The sequence below is a fragment of the Zootoca vivipara genome, chromosome 2 (assembly GCF_963506605.1).
Source record: "Zootoca vivipara chromosome 2, rZooViv1.1, whole genome shotgun sequence".
In the NCBI taxonomy this organism is placed as follows: Eukaryota; Metazoa; Chordata; class Lepidosauria; order Squamata; family Lacertidae; genus Zootoca; species Zootoca vivipara.
In genome coordinates this window covers 74,130,813-74,153,321 of record NC_083277.1, presented here as the reverse complement: position 1 = coordinate 74,153,321, position 22,509 = coordinate 74,130,813, and the positions used below count along the sequence as shown (strand labels likewise).

General features: G+C 44.2%; 1 protein-coding gene across 1 annotated transcript in view; it reads left to right on the top strand.

Annotated features, from left to right (window-relative positions):
* NSG2 (neuronal vesicle trafficking associated 2) overlaps positions 1-22,509 on the top strand; it is a 53,344-nt gene that overhangs the window by 12,828 nt on the left and 18,007 nt on the right. Inside the window, exon 3 of the mRNA XM_035105312.2 lies at positions 14,038-14,157. Coding sequence (XP_034961203.2) covers positions 14,038-14,157 — 120 coding nt within the window. The remainder of the gene's footprint in view (positions 1-14,037; positions 14,158-22,509) is intronic.

Below are 22,509 nucleotides of genomic sequence, written 5' to 3'. Positions count from 1 at the left end.
AGGGGATGTTGGTCAGGGGATGTTTGTGCTGTGTGCCTCAATAAATCTGGCTCTGGCTCAGATGGAGAATTGATTCATGGACTCACTTTTCTCCCATCATAAGGCTTCCCCCCCTGTAACCACCCCTTCATGAGTTCCATGTGGGACTGGGCGTTGTGAAGACTTCAGCATACACTCAGTTTTTCCAGACATCATGCATTATCAGAGGGCTAAGAAACTCCCGTTGCTTCCTGCCGCCGAGGAAATGCGTTAATAAAAGGGCTTTGAATTATTTTATTTTTGGGGGTGGGAACGAGAATTACTTCAGTATGAGAAATGGAATTGATGAAAGCTCGGGAGTGGCAGCTTCTCTGCAGAGATTTATAAAGTAGTGCCATCTAGATATTCTAGATGTCAACATAGCACCAAACATTGACGGGCTCTTCATAACATGGAAATGGCCAATGCCTCTGCCTAGTAAGCACATCTGCACTGGATGGAGAAGACTGAAGGAGAGATCAAGGTCAGGGAGCATCACATGGCAAAGAGAAGGCAGGCAGGATGAGGCTAGGATAATCCAGGCATGGATTTGTTGTTAGAGAAGTGGGTTTCTAGAGAAGGAATATGGAGGAGAAAAAGGAGAGTAAGCAAAAGAGATCAAGCCTGATGGAGAGATAAGAAGAGGCTGTTCTAGGCAGAGGAAGTGCAGCCTGGCAGATGGCATGGAGGGGATCAGAGAAATGACATTGAGAGCAGAGGGGTGACTGAGAAAGGCAGGGCCACCCCAATATATTTTGTTGCCTGAAGTGGAAATGCCCCACTCCCTCAAGTTTAGATACCTAGTACCCAATGCCAGCCAAGATATTCTGGCATCCTGACAATAAAAATAAAACAGCAGCAACAACAATATTATTTGCTGCTCTTTCATGATGCCCTAGATTGGTTGCTTGGGATGCCTGTCTCACTCTGTCTAATGATAGGGCTGATAGAGAAAGGGTGTAAAGAGAAGTGGGAAAAGGGATGCAGAGTTGACCCACAATGCTGATTCAGACTGCAGATAGCCTATTACTATGAATTTGAATGCTCTCTTCTTACAAAAACATACTGCCTGTGAAAAGCTCACATGCCAAGGGTCAAGTCTTTCTACAGGCAAGAACAGCTTGGTGTAGGAAAGCATTTCAAACACGCTGTGTGAAGTGATATAGTCTCCGGAGGGGCAGTACTGTGTGACACTCTTGAATGTATAGTTCCGCCCATAGCAAGGGCTTGAGAAGGGGAATGCTATAGAACTCAAACTTTCATATCAAGTGTTACAAAAAGACAGTGAAAAGACTTAAGGAGCTGAATGACATGGTCATAGCAACTGGAGGAAGAAAAGCCTAATCGTGACTTTCTGAACCAAACTGGAGTAGAGATATTTGGCAGGAGGGAAGGACAGTTAGGAAGATACCCCAGGAGGTTTGGTAGGCAACCACAGCTTGGACACAGGCTTTATTGACCAACAGTGAAAGAGAAGTGTAACTATTGGAGATGCTTGAAACTACAAATTTGGTGACTGAGTGGACATGGGAGAAGGAAAGTGGGAGGTCATTCGTTGATGAATCTCAGGTTGTTTGACTCAAATGGTAGATAGATGACTGTCTTATTCATAGAGAATGGAGGGATTGATTGAGGAAAACCATAAGTCCTGTCTTGACCTTATTCAACTGGTGACATTGATGGAATATCTAAAAAGAAATCTCTAGAAATTTCTTTGCATACCATGGGAAATATTCTCAGAACTTCGAAATGTTACTCAGAATCAGGGATCCATATTTCCTTCTCCTTGAGCTTCTGATGCAGGGGACCTCATGCGTCTCCCATGTGGTATGAGTTGCACTCACATCGGATAGGAGATGCAGGAGTTTCACCTTCAGATGTCACACTAGGAACATATGAAGAGGAAGACTGAGCCATTTGAGCACATAAGGAGAAGCCACTCAGTTTGGTTAGAGGAAAGTCACTGGAAACAACAAGCAAGTGAGAATGGCAAAAACTGGACAGAAGAGGGTCAAGGTGTGTGTTGGAAGATAATATATGAGGGTCATGGTTGTGGATAGGATGTATGAAGGATTTAAAGGTGAAATGAAAGATGACGTTGGTTTGTTTGTGTACTTCTTTTCAACCCAAAGTGGTAAAGATGGCGACAGTATGGCAGCAGCAGAGAGAGTCTGTTGTTTCTTTATTCCAGAATGAGGAAAGCAGAGGGGAAAGAGCCAGGAAGCAGGAGGAGAGTAAAGATGAGGGCGAGATGGGGGTGGGGGGTGGAGATGGAGGCAAAGGAAAAGGACATTGCATTTTAATACAGCATTTTACTATTTTATGCTTCTGAGCTGCCCAGAGAACAATGCTGTTGAATGACTTATATAAATGCTACAAATGAATAAATAATAAATGCAAGCTTCAGGGCGAAACTTAACTATGTATCTAAAAGACTGGTGCAATCCTATACATGCTTTCTCAGAAGTAATTCCCCCTGTGCTCAGCAGAGCTTTCCTTCAGGAAAGTTTGTGTGTAGGATTGCAACCTTGAGAGAAAAGTTATGTAGGCTGTCTCTTGACATCCTTCTGTGGGGTTCTGAAGGTGAAATTCAGGTGACCTCTCCCTCACCACCCCCAGGCTAGGCACATTAAAACCTAGAGTCCAGTTTGGCCACAATGACTGTCCTTGCCACAGGGATTGCACCTGGAGAACAACAGAAATGTGCAACCCTTTGCGAAAGCAACATGAGCTTTGAATGTAGAGTTAGATGAGTCAGAATTCGCCAACAAAATGTATGAAAACCCTTAGTTTGCTTTTCTTGTCCCTGCTCAGGGAATGCCCTGACCGTGAGCTTTGGAAGAGTGCACAGGCCAGTCCTGAACCTGGAAGCAATCAATCTCCTTGGCAGGAACAATGTGTTTTATTTATCAGTCTTGCCAATCCCCGGGACTCCTGCAGCGAGCGAGACTTTCTATTATTAATAATCCCGAGGAGCAGTATTTTAAAATTTCATGATCTGCACTTTTTTTTTTTTTTGCACCACCTGACCTACAACATATTATATACTCCTTGGCAGCAAAGCGAGAATTACATCAGGGCTACATATCCTTTCCTGAAATGAATAATTTAGGGGCATTCACGATGCCCAGCTCTGTTAAATGTTATCACTCTATCCAAAGAAGGAAAGGAAGAGTTTTAAGTGCAAGCATAAATGATCCTGGATTTCCTCAAGCGATGGAAGGATTCTGAATAATTGCAAATCAGAGTGCTGGGTATTCTTATTCTTCAACATCTTCTTTCTTCTTTCACTCGTTTGGGTTTCCATCAAAGGGTTATCAAAGGAGCATCCTTGTTTTGACCTAGTTCATTGGTCCTAGATTAGTACTGTTGCTTTCTAATCAGGAGCCTTCTCCAAGGCCTCAGAGCTCTTTCTCAGCCCTGCTAGCTGAGAGCTTTCAAGTGGAGAATACGGGAAAGCCATTTCCCTTCCCAGGGGAAATGGAGTTGATCCTGCCCCGTACGCTGGGGTGTGGCTAGCCCCTGCAACATAGGTAGTCCTCCCCCCCCCCCGTGCCATGTCCTAGGCCAACCAATACAGTCGGCCAGGGGGCGTGGTGCGCAGCATTTAAAGCAGCCCGCAGGCAGGAACTCACCCCCTTTTTCTGGTTTGAGTTGGTATCCATTGACGGGGCTCCCCCTACTGGTGGTTAACCCTTCTGAGACTTGTGGCACTTTTTAGCCCATTAACCTAAAATAATTGGTGTCAAGTGTCTTTATTCCAACATAGGGCCTTGCCACACAATTGAGCTCATTCCTACAAAGCTGGTGATCTGTTGCTAGTTGTGGGGCAAACTGCCCCCCAGTCAGAACTGAGATCAGAAAACTCAAATATCTCCCCTCCATAAAGCTGGAAAATAGCATATTTTATTCTGAGCCCAAATCTGAGCCAAACACTCTTAACCACCCCCTGTTGTGGGTGTACGAAGTAATACATTGTGGTCCTAGTTGCAGTGCCTCCCCTACTTCTTTGTGAGGTGTGGAAACCATGTGCTGCCAGCCTTTTAAGCCTTGCTGCCAGACTGGGCAGGGCAACAGCTGATGCTTGGCCAGCCAGCAAGGCACCACCCTCTACTGGGGCTTCCTTTTGGCCCATTCACATTTGCCCTCTTTGGTGAGGAAACCGCTCCTTGCTACGACCGGCCAGTCAAGCGAGCAAGCTTTAGTTGCCGGGGACGAAGGCAGAGTGTGAGGAGGCCGAAACTGTTTCCCCCTGTAGATATGTTGAGCGGCCATTGTTGATGCATTAATAGTTCATTTGAAGTGGATTTATGCTGGATTGTCCAGACGTCACCCCACTTATCAGTTGTTCTGCGATGCTCCCCCAGTGTTCCTGCATTATTGCAACAACACTTTAACTTTGCCCATTTCATTGTCTGTGTTCCCTCCCTGCAACTCCCCCACTTTAAGCCACCTTACTGTCATTTGTATACTTTTTATGCTTTTATGGCCAGGCTGCATTTGCCTGTGCTAAAGCATTGCTCATTTCCACAAAAATATCCCCCTCTCCAGGGATGCCAGTATCTGGCATCATCAGGAAGCATGTTGGAATGGGTTAGAATCATTCTGGCTTGCAGAGGTGCTCTTATGCTGTGGTGCAGTAAAAGTGGGACTCTAAAGCGTGCTGAAACAGTTGTAGCATAAACAGTTGTGGGATTTTAGCAGGAAACCAAGGGGCACACCTCAATGGAAGCTGAAGCCATATAACCACCCTGAAGTTTTTTCAGGTACAAATGGCATTGAAAGTGTCATCATACAGCCACCCTGGTAGCATCATGAGCACAAATGATAATGCACAATAAAAAGAACATCTGGAGGGGCCCTTAATGTAATCAAAAACACAAAGGAGAAATCCTTGCATGGTGGAATGTTCTTAGAGCACCACGTTGCATACAACCCATAGTTCTGAGACCATGAAGTAGGTATAATTTAGCAAGTTGTGAAAAGGAGAAAGGAGAGGTTGCCTGTGAAGGATCCAGGGTGGAGTGAGACTTGCCAGCCCTTCTGGGATTGTTGGTGGGGAGGGCAGAGGAGTGCAGGTTCAGAATGAGATTGATGTACATGCCTTTGGACCTCATCACCATAAGCTAGTTGGCAGGGGCTCAGGTGTTAGTGGAGATTGGCCTGCAGGTAGGACACAAACTAGCTCTGGGGGAATCCTGCAAAGTATATGGGAGACATGCGAGAATGCGGGGCTCCTTTTTGAACATCACACAGTACTGAAGCCTTTAACTGAGTCAACAGGGAAGTAAGATCTAGCGTTGGAGTCAAGTGATGTGAATGTGCCATTTAAGCCTTAGTAACGACCATGATCTTGAAATGGCACTAGTTTGGCTCAGTGACTATTGAAATCAGACTGAGCTGCAGACCTCTTGGTGACTATAGGCAAGTCACTATCTCAGTCTCCATTCCTTGCAGGTAAAAAGGAAACAACGATCTGCTTTGATATGAAGTATTCCTGTCTCATTCTGCGAGTCATGTTAGTCACCGTTGAACCTTCTTGGAGAGGTTATAGCAGAAGTCATTCATGATCTTACCTTCAAAGAGGAGCAGAAAACCTCTTAGATAATAGTCCTTAATTTAGCCTGGTCTGTTTTTAAATCTAGGTCAACCCAAGTTTATTTTTGTTAATGGCATGTCCTTGTTCTTTTTACCTACCCCATGGTTCTGTAAAGGGGGTTTAGCAAACATTTGAAGTGTTACTCAGCAGCAGGGACCCACGCCTGTTCTTGAGCATCTGGTGCAATGTGTCTCGTGGGATCTCCTGCCTAGCTTCAGATGTCTCACACTAGGAACATATGAAGAGGAAGCCCAGCACATTTGTCCTACCCTGATCCTGCTTCTGTTGTAACACCTACGACTTCTCCTCCTGTGAGCTGGAGCAGTCCGTAGCCTAAGTTCATAATAAAACACTTCAATCATAGGTGAAGTTCTCTCCTTCAAGTCTCATGCTGAAACAATTCCTTATGTTTTTTGGCTCCTTGTGTGCATGTTAGCTTCAGTTTCTACCTGGCTATTCATAACTTCATTTTTATTAGGTTCTTTCAGGGAGCGTTTTAAGTTCTACCCTACTGCTTCAAGGGTGTTGGGCAGGTGTTAATTGTTTTGCCTTGTTTGAGTAGCCTGGGCAGTATCTAAAGCAGGCATCCCCAAACTTCAGCCCTCCAGATGTTTTGGCCTACAACTCCCATAATCCCTAGCTAACAGGACCAGTGCTTGGGGAAGATGGGAATTGTAGTTCAAAACATCTGGAGGGCTGAAGTTTGGGGATGCCTGATCTAAAGGGAATCAATAGCGTGAGCACATACAACATTATTGCCTAACCATTGGGCTCTGTCTCTGGATGGGCACCTGCTGTGAGATCGGAAGAACAGAGGGACTTAGGAAGCTCCCTTACACTGAGTCAGACCACAGCTCCATCTACTACAGAGTTGCCTATTTTTATATATTTCATAAATGTATATACCGCTTGATAGTAGTTTACAAAAGCAGTTTACAAAAAGAAAAACAACAATAAAATTGTCGATGGATAACAGCTACTCAAAACATTCAAATAATAATTACAAGAAAGCTAAAAACAGATTAAAACACATGGAGCACATGCCCGCACTGACTAGCAGTGGCTCTCCAAGGCTTCAGGCAGCCAGCCATACCTGGAGACTAAACTGGGTCCCTCCTGCAGGCATAGCAGATGTTTTAACGCTGAGCTACGGCCTTTCCCTAGGGAGGAGAAATGGAAGTATTGCCTGCTGGATCAAGTTTGGGAAGTGGGAAGACAAAATGGGTGGTGGATGAACGGAGTGGGACATAAGAGGATCTCCAGGTTGCAATTTGGCATGCTCATGCTGGTTACAGATGAGCTACTGAATGTCAGGAACGGAGCCATTGGAATCCATCAGGCGTCATCAAGTGTCATATTAGCACCTCTCCCGCCCCCAGGACTAACGGTGGGATGATGAACAGTTTGAATGAAGGGGGGGGGGATACAACTCTATGAGATTTATTACATTTGGTTTCCTTAAAGGGAATTCTTCTGGAATGCTTAATTAGGTTGTGAGTGAAAGATGTGAAAATAATTTGATTCTCAAAATGTATGTCTGTACATGATATATGGGCTTTGAGAAATCAGGTCTAATAAGAGAGAACAGTAGCCGCATTTATTTATTTAACTTAAAACTTTGCTAGTCCATTTTCTATAAAAAATATTCACAGTGTGTCTTTCAAAAGCAGTACATTAACACGGTATGATACAAACAGCAGACAGAAAAAATAAACTACGTACGGTGAATAAAACTCATTAAGATCTTAAAAAGCAGAGGAGCAGAGAGCAGTAAAATCTGTAGGAGCAGCAGTAAAATAATTTGTAAAAAACAATGAGTCTGCTAAGAACCTTGGAGAACAAAAAGGTTTTTATGGAGGCAATAAGCTAAAAGTATCGGGGCTTCCACAATTGGTTAGGGGAATGGTATTCTGTAGGCAAGGTGCCACCACAGAGAAGTCCCTCTTCCCAGTTTCCATGCACTCCTCATCTCACTTGGTGCAAGTGCAATGAGGAGGACTTCTGAAGCAAATCTTAGGTTTCAGACAGGTTCTCATTAAAGGTGGTGTTTTTGATGTCCTGCTCCCAAATAATTTATGGCTTAAAGGCATTTATTTATTTATTTATTTATTTATTTATTTATTTATTTATTTGTTTATTAAATGATGGTTTGATAGCGGTAACAGCATATTATTACATGGTCTTACATGATGAATATGAAGTTTATGAAAATTGTTTTGAAAGGTTCAAAAGGCTGATGATAGCTCATGATCCAGGCATCTCCAAACTTCGGCCCTCCAGATGTTTTGGACTACAATTCCCATCTTCCCCGACCACTGGTTCTGTTAGCTAGGGATCATGGGAGTTGTAGGCCAAAACATCTGGAGGGCCGCAGTTTGGGGATGCCTGTCATAATCCCTCAAGAACTGGATTCAGCTGGCAGCATTTATTTCCCATTACGAGACCATCTTTAAGATCAGCTACAACTCCATGCACATGCTTCTGGTTTATATTGCTCCCCCCCCAGAGTGTATACTTGAGGAAGGCTCCAAACCAGGCATCCCCAAACTGCGGCCCTCCAGTCATTTAGGTTTACAACTCCCATGATCCCTAGCTAACAGGACCAGTGGTTGGGGAAGATGGGAATTGTAGTACAAAACATCTGGAGGGCCGAAGTTTGGGGATGCCTGCTCCAAGCTGTTTGCATGTTGTCGGAAAATTAACTGTGTGAGATGGACCACCATGTCTGTTCATTGATATAGGTAAGCTGGCAGCTGCTGGAAATTGAATGTATATAAACCTGCTCACAACAGAAAACATTGTGGGTTATAATGGTAGCAAGGATGGCATGCTAAATACCAATATACAATACTATGGAGGGATTTTAATGGAGACCAAATGTAAGTGAATGGAAGGAGAGTTATAATTAAATTCTGTTTAGGCACTTTAATTATAAGGATTATATGGGCATGCAGCACACCTACAGGTCCAGGGTGAGGTAAGTTCCTTGTGCTCTCATGTAAATTACAGTGAATCTAGGTTGTGGAACGGATCTGGCTGGCAGGCGGGATCCTGAGCGACCCTTTTGACTGGTGGGCATGGCATCTGACATTATAGTGGCTATTAGTCATCTGATATCAGATGACACACTGTCAGAAGACCCTTTTTAACACTAGGTTGAATTCAGAAAAAGATGCTGATTTTTCAGTTTGATAAAAATGTGACTTCTTGATGCAAAGGAAGTATTAATCTCCATAGCTACTTCTTGACATTTCTCACACTTAACATAATATATGATGTCAGCCTGGCAGGCCAAATGACCCACGAGTTGGAGGTCCACACCAGTGTGCTCAATGGCAGAATGTGTACAAATGGTAATGAAACATTTTGGGGGGAGGGTCAAGGCATAACTCCTCCTTATGAATGCATTTGATGAAGCAGACTCTTTGCCAACCACATTTATGCAGTTCAGTTTCTGCTATAATTAGGCAGTTTCTTCATGCAGGAAGTTGAAGCATTAATTAAAGGCCCTGAGTTCAAGGGCAGTCTATAAAACAAAAGTTCATCTAAACATGTGCAAATGCATTCCCCTTGCTATTCAACAATCTACACATGGGGTCTGCCTTTCCAAGTCAAAGGCAAGCTTTCAAGCTGGTATCTCCTTGATTTTCAAAGTATATTAATAGATGCTTGATTAGGGTTGCCAGACTCAATAGTGGACAGGACTTCTGTGCCTTTAATTGCCCTGCTCTCTTTTGAGTCTGGAAACCTTCAAGAGAAACCAGCAGACCCTTTGTTTAATTTCCAAGCAAAGGGTCTGCTGGTTTCTCTTGAAGGTTTCCAGACTCAAAAGAGAGCAGGGCAATTAAAGGCACAGAAGTCCTGTCCACTATTGAGTCTGGCAACCCTATGCTCGGTGTCCTTGAGTATGGGAGGGAAGTCCTCCTGTATCGATTCCAATAGGTCATCTACAAACCAGATATAAATTAAACAAGGGAATAAAAGATTTAAAGGCAGACAAAAGGATTAAACATGGAAAGAAGTCAGGCACTGCAGAAGGAAAATGGATGCTCTGGCATAGCTTCTACATTTCATTTCATGATGAGATAGTGGGAAATGTACATCCACCTGCTGCAGAGCTGCAAGGGCCTGGGTGATATGCCTGACTGGTTTATAAATAGAACACAGATGCATTTTCTGAAGAACATTACTTAGCAGGTGCTAATGGGACACTTCTATAATTAATGGTCCGGGCTTCACAAAGGGCACGGAGAAAACAAATGGAACATTGCATTAGGGTCCAGCTAGGAACAGAAGACGCTGCAGCAAGGAACAAAGCGCGAGAGGGGGATGTGAACACTGCTTGGTGCCTTTACGGCTGGCGTAACCAGCAGGCATGACTGCAGAGCTCAGAGATCTTAATGGTATTTCAAAAGCTCTCTCTATATTTTGGCCATCTGTGGCTTTTTGTTGGGTTTTTTTTTCCGGGCGCAGATTCTGCACAAATAATCTCCACATGCAACGAGCAGTGTGAAATTCTCTTGTTTTGTCAAATTGTTCTTAATCAAGGATAAAGGTCCTCTCATGCTACGCTACCCGTCAAACCACAGAGCGTGGTGGTGCTCTCGACAAGGTATTCCCTGCTGATGTTAAAAGCAAGACAGGGTTGTTCCTTCATTATGTTTGTTGGCAAGTGGCAACATGCCAATTACATTTCTGCAGCAGTATTTTAGGGCCTGTGGTTCATATGGAAGACACTTAACTATGTTGCAGCTGGTTTCAAGTATACGGCTGTCTGATCTACAGTACTGGGAACAGCTTCATGTAAGCTAGGGGAAATGAAGTCGAAAGCATGTCAGCAACACATATAAGGCAACCTGTGTATTCAGGGTCAATCTGATGCAGGCTGGAGTCAGGATTACCATGCTAAATCAGAATGCTAAAGTCAAAAGCCGGGAGTTGACTAGACAAATGAGAATCAGGCAGTACTGGATACTACTGAAGTGATGCAAGTTGTCAGGATCCACATGAGTACCTGCTCAGTATATGAAGGCTTGGAGTCTGTGATAGATGGTGGTGGTAGAGGCTTTTTTTTTTTACTGGCCGACTCTCTTTGTGAAGAAGAGGGCCCTTTTAATAGAATGTCAGTAGGCTGCCACCAGACAGGATAAACATCCAGCTCCACCGTCTGGTTTGTCTAACTGCTTGGGGGAACTTTCTGCTCCCCTACCTCCAGCCCAGCTCTTGGAGGAAAAAAAATGCTTTGGATTTGCTCTCCCAAAGGACACAGAACTTAATAAAAACCTCCCCCAGTCTCTGGGACATTTTTTTAATGTTCTTTTTTTTTACTTCTAAAAAACGTTTCTTAAAAAAATAACAACAAAGCAGCAGATCAGGCCTGCTTTGTGGCAATGCAAGGCAAAAATCAGGCTGTGAACAGGGTGAGATTCTGGCTGGATAACAGGGAAACTAAGGCAACACAAAGTAGGGAAGGGGTCAGGCTTTGCCCAGGAAACACAGAACTCCAATGTTGCTTCAGCAAGGACGAAAATGAGACTCAGCCCTAAATAGTAGCAGCCCTATAGAGTAGCAGCAACAGTAGCAGCAATATCCTGATTGTTAGCCACCCCCCACCCCCCCAAATACTGGAATATGCTGCTTTGCTTAAAGGCACAGTAGTCTCCTAGTATGGTTGACCCTCTGGTCTCACTGCGTCTTCAGTGAAGTTCTCTGCATCTACGAATGGCAGCGTCACAGCCTCTCGTGATGTTGCCGTGCTTCCAGGGCTGGCCCTGCATGGCTTTCTGCTTTTGGTTCAGAGTCCCCAGCTCCATCACCCAAAGAGGAATCTTGACTCCTAGCCCCTGACAAAACCAACAGATGAATGTGCAAACCTTTGCTTGACGCTTTTCATTGTCATTTTACATGCCTTCTGACATCTGATCTGCATGCTGCCGTTAGTGCAGAACGAGTGAGATCCTGAGCTCTGCTCAGAGGTGTGCCCACTTGCTACTAGACCAAGTTCCAAGTGTTACTGTTAGCATTTCATGGATCAAAACAGAATGGGGCCTACATCTAGGATTGCACTGTCAATTAAAAGGCAAATCACTTCAGAGTGGCAGGAGGGAGACTAGGGCAGGGCAAGGGGAGAATGATTGATCGATGATTTTTAATTATAGGCCACCTTTCATCAAAGAATCACAGGGCAAGTTACAAAGTATGAGAGGAGATTCCTGTCAGTTCATCCTACTTAAATCTCTCAGCATACTTACTTCTCTCTCTCCCCCCCCCCCTCTTTCTCTCGCTATCTCTCTCTTGGCAAGGTGAAACATTGAAAATGACTTCCTTGTTGATAAGTCCTAGTGGTTCACTCCTTATCAGTGCTCACTTTAAGAGCTCCTTTTTCAGAAAAAAACGAAAAAGGATCAGCAGTCACTCCTGTGAGTTCTCAGTTGTAGGTGAGAAGGGTGGGCTACTGACGATAAGAGATTTTCCGGCAGGTGGGTTTTAAAATGATTCAAGTGTTTGGAACAAGGTGAAAGCAAGTAGCCAGCCATGCTGCTGAGGGAGGTTCTTATGAACAACACTATGTAAATCTAGAACACAAATCCTGCATGGAAATCTAAATACTTGCTTAGTTATTCACACAGTGGTGTTCACTGCTGCTGCTGCTGCAAAAAAAGACTTTATCCTCTCAAATATATTTAATATTATTTTCCCTTTCAGCTAAAAATGGGCTCCCAAGGTGACCCACTGAAATCAAAATGCAATACAAAACACAATGAAAACCTGGGAAGCATGTATGTATTGTACAAGTGAACCAAAATGACCCATTAAGGCTGGCTGCTCTTTGGGGTGAGGAGTCAAGGAATATGGCAGACAGGACCCAAATTAGTTTTAAACAAGAGCAGAGGAAGAAGGATCTATATCAGGGATGGGGAAGCTTTTTGGACCTGAGGACCACATTCCCTTCTGGACAGACTTTCCAAAGTCACATGCCAGTGATAGGCAGGGATAGAGGCAAAAGCGAGATGAGCCAAACATGCAACCTTACCTTTGAACATTAAGCTAGTTTCGCCACACTCTCATAAACCCATCTCTATCTTCCATCTAGACAAGCAAGTTCAGTGACATGCTCCAACCAGGCAAAAATACTTTGGGTATGAAACAGGGAAGGCTGTTGCTTGTGGAGAGGAGGTGCAGCCTCGGAAGAATTCTGAGGGCCGGACAGAAAGGTATGGAGGGCCGCACCTGCTCCCCAAGCCTGCGGTTCCCCACCTCTGATCTATATGGAGCCTTAAGGCTTAAAATGGAAGATCTCTGTTCTCCGACATCTTTCATCTATGAATTTCTGCACCTCTGGTCTCTATGGAGGCAGGAAAGGCACAGTGCAAAGAGGCCAGGATATGGTTTAGTTGCACTACATGTTATGGAGGGGAAGAAGGGGACTCAGCAAAGAGGCCACCATCTCCATCAGTAGCTCCTTGTAACGTTTGGTTCCAACCTTAATCAGACTGCAAATTATCAGTGCTGTTCTGGATTCAGATTGCTAAAATATCCACAGAGGGCAGAGCAGTAAATGAAAAATATACAATAGGATGCAGTTTATTAGGAGGGCAAAGCTGGAGATGACAGATTATTACTACATTTGCACCCCACCTTTTTTTCTAAAGAGCAGAAGGTGGCATAGATGATTCGCCCCTCTTCACTTTGTCTTCATAACAACCTTGTGAGGTTGGATGCTCAATGAGATACAGTAACTGTTCCATGGTCACCCAGTGAGCTTCAGGGAGATAGGTTTTTGAGAGCAGGTAGATGGAAAGAGTCAGTTGGAATGATGCTTGTTAGCATTGCCAAGTGGTTGCAAGGCTAGCGCCACAATCTGGGTCACAAGTAACTTGAACAGCATCAAGAGTGTGGGGCACCGAGATCTCCCATGCCCCAAATTGCCCTGGCATGCTGTTTCTGCATAGCTATCTGGGGGAGAGGAGAAGCAGGCTTCTGTTGAGTCCTAAGCAACAGGCTTCCTCAACCTCGGCCCTCCAGATGTTTTGAGACTACAATTCCCATCATCCCTGACCACTGGTCCTGCTTGTTAGGGATCATGGGAATTGTAGGCCAAAAACATCTGGAGGGCCAAGGTTGAGGAAGCCTGCCTAAGCAGATCCTACCACATGCAGGATGCTCATGCACTTAAAACATCATTAAAACCTCACAATTCTGAAAGACAGAAACACAAACACTCCATCTTTCAGAATTGTAAGGTTTTAATGATGCACTTAGTTGACCTCCTCCTCCTTCCTTTTTAGAAATAAAAATTATGATGATTGCAGTATGCATGAGGTTATCTGAGGAGAGGGTTTGTGGGAAAGTAACATTTATGCCAACAAAACCGTGCTTGCTTTGTTCTGAAACCTTAAGGTGTCAACATTTGCTCCTAGGTGATTGTGAAAACGAGAACAGAATATCAACCAGACCAGAAGAACAAAGGAAAACTCAGAGTGCCCAAAATTGCTGAATTCACAGTCAGTTTCACTGATGGTGTAACAGAAAGATTAAAGGTAAGAAATGCTAATTGCTAACTGGCTATATTCAGTGCTAATTACCATGGAATAATTAATAGACGACAGCTGCCTTGATTCTGGTTTTAAAATAGCACAACTTGGTCCCATAGTGCATTATGTTGGGGTCACGGGATTAGAATTCTCAACGTGATTTGGTTCTTTGGATTGATTTTCATTTTCTTACATTTATATCCCACTTTACTTCCATTGTGGAACCCAAGGTAGTGCACATAAAGGGTTCTCAGGTGGCCACTCTTCCAGGCACCGGTCAGACCTGTTCTTCCTTAGCTTCAGCTTCAAGTTATCAGCCTTCAGCCCATACTACCGCTGCGCAAAGTGGAGAGGAGATTGGATCAGTCATCACATGGGGGAAAGTGGTTCAACCCTCCCCCCCCACATACTGTGGCCCCAGCTACTAGCTCCCTCCAGCTGCTGCTAGTCACAGAAGGGGGAGAATCATAGCTGTCAATTTTTCCCTTTTTTAAAGGGAAATTCCTTATTCCAAATAGGATTCCTCGCAAGAAAAGGGAAAAGTTGACAGCTATGGGGAGAATATGAGTACAAAAATGTATTGTGTGTGGCAGGGGAGAGGAGAATTGACCCTTCTCCCCCTGCCCTGCAACCCTGATCCAGATTGCCCCTCCCTTTGGCTGCTTTTTGAAGACCAAACTGACAATGGAAGCAAGCAAGGATCTTGTAGCACATTGGTGATGACATAAGTCTTTGTGGACCACAACTAGCGTTAACAGATACATTGCAAGATCCAGTCCCAGAACTCCTACATAATATGACATGTGGCCCTCAGTGAGGTGGTCCAAGGTGTTTGATTTTGCAGCCCTTCCCAAACATGGAAAGTGAAAGGTTCTTGGCTTTCACAACACACTTCCAGAATGTAATTGTTTCGTGAAAGAGCCGGACATTAGCTCTAATGTCGATCTTACAGATGCTTTTCAGAGCAGGTGGGTGGGTGATCCAATGCGGAAACTGTGTGTGAAAGTCGGGGTGGGCCTTTTTAAATGGCCAGGGAGCAAAACCAATTGAAGCCTGCAAGCTCAGTTGGCCCCGCCCCCTGAGGAGCGCCTGCCCCAGAAGCTGCCTGCCATTGGCCAATTTGGCAGGTGGTTAGGATCAATTCTCCTGGCTTGCAAAGAAGCCTGTTTTTGACCCCTGCCAACCAAGAGAAGCCTCTCGCAACCTTCCTCTGCTGGGCCAGTGTTTGGGGCGGCCAGTGGCAGCCTGCAATGCTGTTGGGAGCTTTAAAGAGGTAAGCAGACTTCTCTGACTTCCTCTATGCCATAATCAATAGTAAAACTGTAAAGCTGTGCCAGAGCAAGGAAGGTTCCCCAGTTCCCCTGGTGCTCCTGCAGATGATGTCATAATTCCTGCTCTGGAAAAACACACACCCTGGAATTGCACTTCCCTGCATTCCACCTCCCCTGCACTGCTGCTGAGATCAATGAAGCATCAGATTGAATACAGAAAGGAGTTCTCCCTTTGCTTTTTTATGAGTGCAGTGGTGGAATCAACTCTTTCCCCTCCTCAACTTGACAGTTTCATTTCCAAGCCCTTTCCTTTCTCCATAGTCCATATGATTTCTATTCCATGCCTCTCAGTGTCACTTATTAATCGCCCATCAGAGCAACTGCCAGCAGATAAGGTTGTAAGCTTCTCCTGCCTGTTTTTCATAAGGCTCACATGCACCATATTAACTTTGCGGTATTATTTCCTGACCAAAATGAGCTGAGATAATAGATTATATTTTATTGCCTTCTGTACTTCTCCTGTACTGAATCCAGTGCATATTTTAGGCAAGTTATTAAATATACTTCCCTCTGGTTATGTGCATATCTATTATCGAGAGCTGATGAAATCATCTTGCATTTGTGTTTTTGTAGCGGGAAGGAAAAGAGTAAAATGCTTAAGCTTTATTAACTCAGCTTTTGGCGATGGATAGATAGATATAGTCGTAGAGGCATTACAAATGTGATCATCATATTTTCTGTTGCTGGGTGGATGCTCTCTCAATGGCCCTCCAGTGAGCAATGTACTAGAAATGTCATTTTCACCTTCCTGTAATATTACAGTAAAATATGAAACGCTTATACACACACAGAGTCCTATGCTCAATGGGAGTTAAAATTAGGAGTTTATGGAATTCCATCCTTAAGTTATGCTTACGTGCAGCTCCAAATCATTTCCGGGTCTTGTAAGAGAATCCCGAAAGACTGTGTTAGTAGAAGATAAGAAAGGAAGGGACTTGCTTCTGGCTTTTCCTGCCATGCCACTGCCAAGTGGGCAATACCACTTCACGGGATCAGTGATGTAGGAATACTGCAAAGTCTGCCTCTTCTCTGTTACCATGAGGGGAAAGGGAACAGCTGACATATTATGCTTCACCTCTTCCTGATGAGCTGTTGAAGCCTTTTCCCCTCCCTCTTTTGAGAAAATGGTTGCCAGGGTTCTCTGCACTCTGCAAAATATTCTGCACCAAGAAAAGCTGCATTCAAGCCTGTGTGAAATATGCAAATCAAGACAAATGTTCAAATTTGCTTATTTTGCATAATGTGCTGCAGTGTTCAGGGCGGAAGGACAGGAACTCTGGAGGGTATTCATGCTCCCCTGACTTCTGGAGATCTTTTTCAAGCTCCCTGTGCATCCAGAAATTTCAGCTGATGGTATGCATGCATTGTCAAGCATATCTCTGCTTTCAGAAGCATGCCTTCCTTCCTTCCTTCCTTCCTTCCTTCCTTCACCAAACCTGAGGCTTTGCACTCACTATTACAGGGTGTGCTTCATGTGCACATTCCATGGCATAGACCAGGCACCCCAAACTCGCTCCCTCAGGTGTTTTGGGACTACAACTCCCATCATCCCTGACCACTGGCCCTGTTAGGTAGGGATGATGGGAGTTGTAGTCCCAAAACATGGCTCCCTTAACCATTGCCTCCAAACAGCCTGACATACAAGAATGGCTATATCTTTTATTTAGAAAACTCTAGCCTTCTCAAAAGCAAAGACAGGAACCTCAAGAAAAGCTCCCAAAGCAATAATGTGATAACCAAGCGTCTCCGAGAGCCTTTCATGGCTAAGAACGGCAGTTGTAGAAGAGGAAGTAGGTTTTCTGCCTGCCCATGATGCAAATTGGCACTTTCGTTATATCTCGGTCTATTGACTCTGCTGGAAGAAGAGCTTGTGGAAGCTAGGGAGGCAAAGTGAGAGGGTGTTTGCTTTCCATTTTGCTTTCTTCCAAATATTTTGTGTACAGCTTTTAAAATTCGTTTGAAATAAGTTTATATGGTTTAGATAAAAAGAACACCAACAATAAAAACACACTTATTTGTATTAAGAACTTAGCAGCTTTTAAAACCAACATAAAGCTGATTGTCCAGAAAGAGAGAATTCCATAGCTGTGGTGCTACCACTGAGAAGGCCCTGCCACCGGTGTCTCCTCTCCTTGAATCTCTGCTAAAGATGGGCCAGAGAAAAGGGCCTGTGACCCTAATCTTAAACTGGTCCTTAAGCTAACCTGATCACAGGCTATTCAGGCTTCTGGTTGTTAAAATTTAAGACCAACATTCCCATTGACCCTGGAAACAAACTGATAACCAATGGAGTTAGTGCAAGATTGATGCCACGTGCTTCAACTGCCTTTTTCCTGCCAGCGTTCTGGAGGCTCCCTTTTATACCACTGTCTTTAAAGGCAGCCCTGCAATGGTCTAGTCTGGATGTACAGAGGCAGAACAAAACATTACAAGAAGCGCGAGACCGCTGCTGAAACCGGAAGCTCTGTGTCAAATTCTTTACTCCCTGCTCCACAGCATCTAGTGCAACTTGCCTCGATGTCATTACGCTATGTGCTTTCTCGTCTCCCCTTCACATCATTGGCTGCCCCTACTGGGGGCAAGGAAATAAGCAGTGTCACCACGCAAGGACATGGGCTAAATTGCAGTAGAAATTACAAAGAGGGAGAGGAGAAACTAGCAAAAGGCTGTTTTCAGTAGCATCCCTCTCTCACCCCCGACTCCTGTTCCAGGACTAGAAAGGTAAAACGGCAAGAAGGAAGTTTTGCTTTTCCTGGGAGGGTTGCTGCAGGAAATTTCAGAACTGTATGTGCTTGGTTGTTGTTGTTTAGTCATTTAGTCGTGTCCGACTCTTCGTGACCCCATGGACCACAGTATGCCAGGCACTCCTGTCTTGCACTGCCTCCCGCAGTTTGGTCAGACTCATGTTCGTACCTTTGAGAACACTGTCCAAACATATCGTCCTCTGTCGTCCCCTTCTCCTAGTGCCCTCAATCTTTCCCAACATCAGGGTCTTTTCCAAGGATTCTTCTCTTCTCATGAGGTGGCCAAAGTATTGGAGCCTCAGCTTCACGATCTGTCCTTCCAGTGAGCACTCAGGGCTGATTTCCTTAAGAATGTATAGGTTTGATCTTCTTGCAGTCCATGGGACTCTCAAGAGTCTCCTCCAGCACCATAATCCAAAAGCATCAATTCTTCGGCGATCAGCCTTCTTTATGGTCCAGCTCTCACTTCCATACATCACTACTGGGATGACCTCTATTCTGTGCCCAGTGGCAATCATTTATTGAATACAGTGGTACCTCAGTTTACAAACACAATTGGTTCCGGAAGTCTGTACTTAACCTGAAGCGAACTTTCCCATTGAAAGTAATGGAAAGTGGATTCATCCGTCCCAGACAGGTCCGCGGAGTACTTAAACTGAAAAAAAAAACCAAAAAAAACGAGGCGTACTTAAATCGAGGTATGACTGTAAGCTAATGAATGATTAGACACCCTTCTATCATGAAGAGACTGGAGTTTTCCATAGAAGGGAAGCTTACGCAACTGCATCTGTCATCCATCTAGGATGGCACTGATATGATCTCTTTAATTGTGGTAGCATCTGACAGGAGCTGTTGTCCCTAGGCAACTGCTGTTCGCTCACTCTTCCTCTTGCTGAAATCTTGTGTAATTTCTGCTGCTTGTCACTTTTGAAATATGATACTATATTTTTCTTGTAGCTCAGCTCAATTATAGAGCATCCCGGAACTTTGACCAATTATGCTGCAATGGCATGACTCATCTTGTACATACATTATGACAAACATCATTGCTACTCTGCGTAGGTGGAGTACAAGAAAATGATGTTAAAATGACATTAAGGCCCAGCCACCAATGCCCCAAAGTAATTTCTTTCATTGCTGAGTTTGCCCTGCAGAAAGGCATGTCAAAATGTTCTTAATTTAGAATTCTTTACTCCTGCGCGCTGCAAGAATGCACTTGAAAAGGCCGTCTAGAACAGAGATGGGGAAGTGAATAAAGAGAAGTTTTTCTCCCTCTCTCATAATACTTAAATCCAGGGCCATCTGATGAATCTGAACGTTGGACAAGTATCATTTTGACTGTCCTGAATCTCCCTTCTTCACGCAGAGCATAGTTAAATGAATTCACTCCCGTAAGATGTAGAGATGGCTGTCAACTTGGATGGCTTTAAAAGAGGCTTAGAAAATTCATGGAAGACAAAGACCTATGGTGGCTATGTTCTACCTGCACTGTCAGAGTGATAATGCTTCTGAAAACCAATTGCTGGGAATCACAAGTAGGTAGAGTGCTGTTGTGTCAGATTCTGCTTCTATATTTCCCATAGGCATCTGGTTGACTAGTGTGATTCTGGATGAATGAGCCTTTCAGGGCTCTTAGTATGTTGGTCTCTAAATCCCACCTGCCTTAGCCACATGGCCAATGGTCAGGGTGCTCAGAATTGTAGTCCAGCACCATCTAGAAGGCCATAGCTTCCCCATCTGTGCTGAACAAGGTTTTTCCCCTCAAAAATGGTCTACTTTACAAGGAACCCATTGAACAAGCCAGGCTGAACATGCAGTGAACATACATTGGATACTCTGCAGTTGTTCATCTTACTTGAATCACTTTGGAGTTACTTGGTTTGGTTTGGGGTGCTTGAAGGTGTTTTGAGTCTTTTGAAAGCAGTTTCCTATGGTTCCCTGACCAACACTCCAGGGTTTAAACAGAAGCCAACAGAAGCCTTTGATTCCCTTGACCCTTTGCATTGCAAGGGGTTGGACAAGATGACCCTCAGGGTCCCTTCCAACTCTAAAATTCGATGATTCTATGAGCTGAACACACAGGCAATTTAGCTGTGCTGTTAAGCATCACCTTTACTAATCACTACACCCTGTCAGAGCTGTTCTGTCAGCCTTGGTCTGCCCAGCTCCATGGTTTCTAGAATCATTTGAGGTGACGGCCTGCAGATTCCAGCCTTCAAAAGTACCTATTCTGGCCTTTCCCTCTTCTGGATCTTTCTTTCATAGAAGCCAAATAGTCAGTCAGTCCTCTGAACTTGATGTAAACAAAAGCCACAGAGTTGGGACAGATGGGAGCAATGGACTGAGACAGAATTTGGGGACACAGAAAACTCCCTTGCCTTGAATCAGACCACTGGTGCATCTATCTCAGATTTGTCAGGATTTCAGACAGGGTTCTCTCCCAACTCTAGCTGGAGATGCCAGAGGCTGAGATTGCAAGCAAAGCAGATGCTCCATCACTGAAGGGTTAAAAAGCCCTTCTCTCTTTAGTGTTTGCTGTTCTGACTGGAGAGAAGCAGAAATAGAAATAGCCCGGTATGAGTGAATTTTCCAGAGTCTTTTGCTTCAAACCAGGTTTCAGGGGGTGTCCTGAGCAGCATGATAATAAGCAGGCATCTCTTTCATTCTGGTGTATGTTTCTGCCCTCCCATCTCATTTGTTAGGATGTTGAACAATGCTGGTACAGTACCCCATTCAGGCATCCTTCAAGGGCGAACAAAATGGATGAGTCAATTATATAAGGAAAATACCCCTGAAGTGCAGGCTTGTGTGTTTTCATTCTGTCTATTCAGTGCAGCTCATTTAAGCAAATAGTTACAGGCTCAGGCGACAACTGGTTCATGGTAGGAAAATAAGTTGACGCCAAGCCTCGTGCCCAATGTATTTGAGGTACAGAGATACATATCGGTGAAAAATCCTGTTGCTTCCGGAAGAGGGCATAATCAAACAAGCATAGACGGTCCCTTCCCACTTAGGTGAATTGTCAAGCTCAGTTGGGTCACTTAAGCACAGGGGTTGTGTAATGTGTTCCAGTTTTTCCAAAATTATTCTAGGAAAGTTAGGGGCAAAGGGAAGGGTGGTGAACGGCACAGAAAGGGCAGCGAGGCTACTGAACAGTAAAAAAACAAAAACAAAACCTGATCCAGTAATACTTTTCCTGTTCTTTTTACTTCCTCATCCAACACATTTGTGGGTGACATTTGTTGCCGCGAGGTGTGAGCCACTGGCTTTAAAAGGGGAATAGATATGATGGATAGATCAGCCAATGGCTACCAGTCACGATAACTAAATATAAATTTTCCATGTTTAGAGGCAATAATCCACTGAATGCCCATTGCTGGGGGCTATGACTTTCATGCCCTACCCATGGAGTTCCCAGGAGCACCTGGGTGGCCACTGTGGGAAATGGAATGCTGGCTTTGATGGGTCACATTCCGTGCACATTTTTTTTTTGCAAAGCAATGCTCCTAATATAATGTGTTATTGTATGTTATTTTCAATAGTAAATATGTTTTTGTACGCACTGCTTGGCTGGCGAACTGTACAACAATATTTGGAGAAGTGCAAATTTTGCAGGAGGGCTGCATGTTGGTTTGTCTATTGCTTCGGAAAGTGTGAATTAGGTAGATTCACCTTTAAAAGTGAGGTGAATCGAATTTCTGCCCCATCCATAAAGCAGAGGCTGTTGCCACAGTTTCCATGGCTTAGACTGGGTGGCCTTCAGATGCCCTCCATGCGCCTATAACAGTGTTTCTCAACCAGTGTGCCTCCAGATGTTTTGGGACTACAACTCCCATCATTCCTGACCACTGGTCTTGCTAGCTAGGGATGATGGGAGTTGTAGTCCCAAAACATCTGGAGGCACACTGGTTGAGAAACACTGGCCTATAATAATGTGTTCAGTAGAAGGGAAATTGGTGTACTGTCTGTGAATTCAGCTTTTTAAAAAGTTCTGCTTCATGACCCATGATGATATACATAGAGCAAAGTGCATTTGATTACATCAGCTTTTTCAAAACAAACAAACAAACAAACAAACAAACAAATCTAAAACATACTTCAGAGTACTGCCTTTGATTTCATTTCAAGTGAAAAGATCACTGGCTTTGGGATGGAGGAATGATTCCTCTGCATTTTTGATCTGTGTACAAGTTTCAGGCTTTTCCAGGGCTCTTGATATCGAGGCCCCACTTCTGACGGATGTTGTACTAAATGTCAGAGGCACACGAACAACTGAAATGTTA